This window comes from Spermophilus citellus (genome assembly GCF_964194105.1).
Source record: "Spermophilus citellus genome assembly, contig: SCAFFOLD_420, whole genome shotgun sequence".
NCBI classification, from domain to species: domain Eukaryota; kingdom Metazoa; phylum Chordata; class Mammalia; order Rodentia; family Sciuridae; genus Spermophilus; species Spermophilus citellus.
Window position 1 is genome coordinate 47881 of NW_027672728.1, and position 6100 is coordinate 53980.

The 6100-nt window shown below is 49.5% G+C and overlaps 1 protein-coding gene across 1 annotated transcript; it reads right to left on the reverse strand.

Annotated features, from left to right (window-relative positions):
• Window positions 1-1858: 1858 nt before the first annotated feature.
• Window positions 1859-3135, reverse strand: LOC308640700 (gap junction alpha-8 protein-like; the record flags this gene model as incomplete). The annotated part of the gene is given in 2 exon segments (XM_081312482.1): window positions 1859-2778; window positions 2781-3135. Coding segments are annotated over 2 exon segments (1275 nt in total).
• Between the last annotated feature and the right edge of the window lie 2965 nt (window positions 3136-6100).

Sequence of the window (6100 nt, forward strand, 5' to 3'; positions counted from 1 at the left end):
CAGAGCTGAAAAAATAAAGGCACATCCCTCCATCGCGGAGAGAGGCCTAGGTTTTCTCTTTCAAATGCAAATTTCCCAGGACTAATTATCTAGCAATTCATCTTAGAATGAATTTGATTTTTAGTCCATTTGGCTTTAGAAAGAGACACAAGAAATGGGAATATTGCTTGTCATGGGAGGAGTACTGTGGGAGAAGGCTTGCTTTGGAAAGGCATACCCCTGCTCTTCTAGGTATGCCCCTTCCTCTTTAAGGAAGGTGGTCATTAGAGGTCAAGACACGGCCTTCCATATGGGAAGGGGAGAAAGGCAGGCTTTTTAAAGTACTTCCTTCAGGCCCTCCGGTGGCCTCCTGCCAGCTCCCTGCTGTGGACCTGGTTTCTACACCTACAACACCTTGGTTGGCACTGAAGTCCGTGAGCCTTGGTTTGGTTTACACAGACCACCTTAGTTACCACTTCTCTCTCTGCTCTGGAAATCGACAGACCCCAGGTAAAACTGCCTTCAGTATGAGACAGGAATTCCCTAGAGGACTTCCCCTGACTGGGTTCTGGTTTGAGGTGGGCTGGTTGTGGGGAAACAGGGCAGGAGAACTACAAGATTCCTCTCCTCTGTCGCACCCACCTGGTAAGAGGTCCCCCAGTTGCTATTCTGATGGCTCCTTGGGTACTTGTCTTGTGCTAGGCAAGACCTGAGAGCTGATCTTGTGAGGACAGGCCTGTGAGTAGGTGTCCTCCAGCTCAGAACTGGCCCTCCTCTTGGCCCCTTATGAAGGAAGGTGTAGATTTTAGGCTAAGAACTGGTGTTAGGAGAGGAAAAGTAAAACCAAAACAAAACAAAGTGTTGCTTCAGGCAACAAAACTGTGAACAGACCTCAAAGCCTAAAGCCTTTTCATTTCTCGGGGAGCAATTTCAGCCTCTTGCTCCTTCTCTGATGGCATTCAGGGCCAAATTCCTTCTTTCAGAACCTAGGGGCTCCAGTGATCCAAAGAATGGTATGAATGCAGGGCATCTCCTGGACTGGTGACTCACACTAACACTCCCACGTGCTGAAATGACATTTGGAAGCTACAAAAAGGAGTCGAGACCTAAATAATGAGACCAATTCCACAGGAAAGCTGGGCTGACTAATGTATGCTGGCGTTGCAAATTGGTGCCCTTGCAGGTTAAATTTGGTTTGCACACATTTCATTTGACCCATCTATTGTATCTACAATTTAGTTGCCAATGTTAAACATTTTTGGAAACTTCAATCACAAGTTTGAATTTCTGGCTTCTCTTGGGAAATCAGATGACTAGGTGACACTGCAAGGTGACGATTAACTGGAACTGACCGGCAGCTGGCCCTGCTCTTCAACTTTCACAGCCCCACCTCTCTGCAGGCAGGAGAGCCGGCCCTACTTCCCAGTTCAGATCGCGCCTGGGTCCCGTAGGCGTTCAGCTGAGACCTCCGACACAGGAGCGCTTGGCTGGTGTTCCGGAGGTGCTGTGCTGATAAAGTCTGGCTGAGTTAGCTTGGAGACAGGACTGAGACGAGGTTCTGCTATAACCACAGTTCTGACTGGAAGGGTTTCCATGGAGGAATGAGGATCAAAGTGAAGTCCCCCGTGGCCGCTGGAGTATGGGACAGGACAGTCATGGGACTGGGAACTTGGCTGTCAGTGAGTCCATCCTGGTAGTTCTCGTGGATGGGAGAGGCTGTTTTCTAGTTGTACAGCATGCACTGTTCCAAAATGGCTGCATCTGTCCAACCAGGGACAGCGGTGACCAGAGGGGACAGAAGACTCAAAGGACGTCGGCACCTCGTTGTTTCATCTTGCCCTGTATTAGCTGGGGAGGGGTGTCTGTCTTGGGCCTCACTTCATATGGTCAGATCATCTGACTGGGCCCGGCTGCTGGCTTTGCTCAGCCTGCTCAGGGGTCTGGCCTCCTCAGCAGTCAGCTCCGGACAGAGTGAAGGCGCCTTCTCTGCCGACAGCCCCGGCTTGGTCATCTTCTCGGCCTGCAGCTCTTCTTGGTCACCCTCCTTTCCCACGGCCGGGGTGTCTACTTTGTCCCCGTCTGGCACGGCCACCGTGTCCTGCCCTTCCAGGGTGGCCCTCTCGCCCTCTCGCGGCTTCTCCCCGACTTCAGGCTCTGCTCCCTCCTCCACAGGCGGCTCCTCCCCGGCGCCCTCCTGGGCTCCCACCTGCGCGTAGGAGGGCAGCGTCTCTGGGTAGCCCCGGGCCAGGTCCGCCAGCGGCCCCGCGCCCATCTTCTCCTCGAACTGACCGAAAGGCTGGGCCGCAAGGGGACTGGTCTCCACCAGGCCGACCTCCGTCAAGGGGAAGTAGTGGGACACGATCTTCTCTTCCTCCAGGAGCTGGTAGCCCTTGGCTTTCTGGATGGAGGAGACGGCGATGGAGTGCAGGGACTTCTCGGGCATGTCCGCCAGCGGCTGCTCCGCCGGTCTCCTGAAGGCCGAGCGGATGCCCTTGAGGCCCAGGTGGCTCATCTCCATGATGTTGAGGAAGAGGGACACGGAGGCCACAGACAGCATGAACAGGATGAAGATGGTCTTCTCGGTGGGCCTGGACACGAAGCAGTCCACCACGTTGGGGCAGGGCCAGCGGCTGCAGCAGTAGAGCGGCAGGATGCGGAAGCCGTAGAGGAAGTAGTGGCCCACGACGAAGCCCACCTCGAAGAGCGTCTTGAAGACGATGTGGCAGAGGTAGGTGCGCAGCAGCGTGCCCTCCAGCCGGAACTTCTTGGCGCCCTTGCTGCTGCTGCTGCCCTGGCGCGCGCGGCCTCGGCGGGCGGCTCCGTGGCCTCGCGCTCGCGGCGCTTCTCCTGCATGCGCACGTGGTGCACGGCGTGGCTCACGTACATGAGCGACGGCGTGGACACGAAGATGATCTGCAGCACCCAGAGGCGGATGTGCGAGATGGGGAAGGCCTCGTCGTAGCACACGTTCTCGCAGCCCAGCTGCTGCGTGTTGCACACGAAGTCCGACTGCTCGTCGCCCCACACGAACTCGGCGGCCGTGCCCAGGATGAGGATGCGGAAGATGAAGAGCACCGTGAGCCACACGCGCCCGATGACGGTCGAGTGCTCGTTGACCTCCTCCAGGATGTTGCCCAGGAAGCTCCAGTCGCCCATGCTGGCCACCTGCGGGGAAGGCAAAGGCTGAGCCTCCTGGCCACTCGGCCCGCTCCCGCCCGCTCCCGCCCGCTCCCGCCCGCTCCCTCCGAGCTGCTGGAGCCGCCAGGCCGCCGGGGACCGCAGGCTTCCTTTGCGCACACAGGCACGCGGGGACCACCGGGCGACAGAACCTGCTCCCATGGCTTCTGCAGGCCTCCTGAGCCCCAGGACCAAAGGAGCATCAGCTCCGTCTGTAAAATGGGCTTTAAGCTCTACATAGAACGGGTTGGATGATCATAGGTTTTCACCCATTTCACAGATATTCTGAATGGATCCAAGAGGCAATATCTATGTGATCCCCTGAATTCCACCCCAAAAATCAGGATTTACTGTGGGCCATAATTAGAGACCCACGGTCAGATGGATTTAAACAAGATCATGTATCAACGGAAGGTTCATGAGACACAACACTGAAAACCATACCCCCTCCGTATCTGGGTCCCCGACAAAATGTGTATGAAGTTATCTACAGCCACCTTTCTTCTCACTGTGTGGGAATTTCTAATGATCTTATGTTTGAAGGGAAATGGATAGAACTGACATTTGTCAAACACCTTCTGTGGGACAGGCCTTTGGCATTATATTATTTAATTTGCCCTGCTAGGCTGATCTCCATGATGATAGGGGCCATGTTTTATTACTTACTCCTGGGTAGTCAATGCCTGGTCCACGTGCTAGCACTTAGAGCTTGTAAGTGCCTTCTAACTAATTGGATTCCCACACATGGGAAAACACAGGCTCTGAGAGGCTAAACAGATTGTTTAAGATGAGACAGCTAAACACTAGTCGTTTGTGCCTGATCCCCAAAGCTGGGTCCTTTTCACTACACCACCGAGAAATACTGCTTGCCATCAGAGCTACACAGTTCTCTGGCTTCTGTGCTCTTAATTTATGTTTTATCTTCTAGAGGTTGAAATCTGAAAAAGCCTTCTTAATAGTTTTACAAATTGAGGGCAGTATATTTTTATTATTACTCTTTTAAATCCAAAGAACAGAAAGAGTGCTTTGGGAAGGAGTCATGTTACAGGTTGAGACAAGCCCACTGGAACACTTTTAATATCCCATAGAGGGAAAAGGTTTCAGGGTCTGTAACATAAGCTTATTTTTTAAATTGGTACACTGTAGTTGTACATAATGGTGGGATTTGTTGTTACATATTTGCACATGCACACAACATAAAAGTATAATTTGGCCAATACCATTTCCCAGCATATGGTTGTTTTAATAGAGCTAAAATTTTGGTCTATAGAAAAGAATCCCTTTTAAACATGATCTTCCCTCCATGCCCCACCACATAGGATAAGGAGCACATGGGGGGTATGCCCGCTGCTTTGACTGATAGTGATATTTGTTGAACACTTGAAAGAGTGGTTAAAAAAAATGGTATCTTAAATTAAGAATGATTTTCAACTTTGGTGATGGATAAGCAAAGTGGCATTTTAAAGCCTCCTTCCACCCTGTCATTCAGAACTTGGACAGACAGAACCTGGAGATAGCACACTAGCTGCAGGAATAGGCAATGCCCAGCCTGTATGCATATCTTATGGTATGCATATCTGTCTACTTTCTTTGGAGATCAGGGGGCATTACTCCTTTCAGAATCCCAGAGATTCCCAATCAGGTAAGGTATTCTACAGTAGTTCTGTCCTGAAAAGATCAGGGTAGCTGTGGCATGAATTGGCACTGGGAAGAGTTCCTTGTAGGCGTGTGGAATGGAGAGTAGGAGGTCTTCAGAACCAGCGGCTTAGAATCCCAGCCACAGGTACCTGCTTTTAATTCACTCATGCTATAGTTAAATCTAGTGTTTGCTCTGTAAACTGTCAGCTCTTCCCTAAAAATCCAGAAAACAGGCGGGAAACCTCACAATTGGGTAAGCAGTCCCAGAGTGAAGCCCACTGGTGACAGCTGGGAAAACGTCCATTTCTTATCCAACAGTTCAATCTAAAATTTGTGTTAAAACACTAATCATTATAATTTCTCCTGTAAGGTCAAATCTGGTTTTAATGTATTCTAAATCTAATGCTTTACTATTGGTATCTTACTTAAACTTCAGTTTGGTCAGCCTTACCTGTATTGGACCATATTGGTTGTTTTGGGTTTCTATGAATATTTAACCATACTCTTAGAAATGTGTGTGGTGAGTACATGCTCTCAAAACCATGTCCATCAGTCTTGTTTCCCCACTTAGGATCAAAAAGTCTTGGATGGCTAGAATCATTTTGGCTCCCTCCACCATGATCCGTCACAACACAGAACAAAGCACTTTACAATGTAGGAGTTCCATAGACACCAGCATATAGAACTGATAGTAATCATTAAAAATTATTTTTTAGTTGTAAATATATATTTTTTTATTTTTTATTTTTATGTGGTACTGAAGATGGAACCCACTGCCTCACCTGTGTGAGGCAAGCGCTCTACCACTGAGCTACAGCCCCAGCCCCAGCCTGATGATAATCACTTTAACATCTGAAATTCTAGCTGGGCATGGTGGTGCATGCTTGTAATCCCAGCAATTTGGAGGCTGAAATAGGAGGATTGCAAGTTCAAGTCCAGCCTGGGAAATTTAGCAAGATAATAAATAAAAATGTCTGGGGATGTAGTACAGTGGTAGAGTGCCCCTGGGTTCTATCCCTGTTACAAACAAACAGATCCAAAATTCTCTATGTGAGTGCATCCAATACCAGTACTAGCAACGTCCAGGGAACTCCAGTCCTCTTCCTTTATCAGCATAATCATAGTAAGAACTTGCAAAGCAGTGGTGAGTACCAAGAAGGATAGTAAATTTATCTCAAACCAGCTATTTTGGAACAAAAAAGGCTTATTTTGTATGAGATAAAAAATATAAACTGGATGCTTCTTGTCTTATGAATTTTATATGTTCATGACACAAGAACCACGACACTAGTAATTTCCACTACCA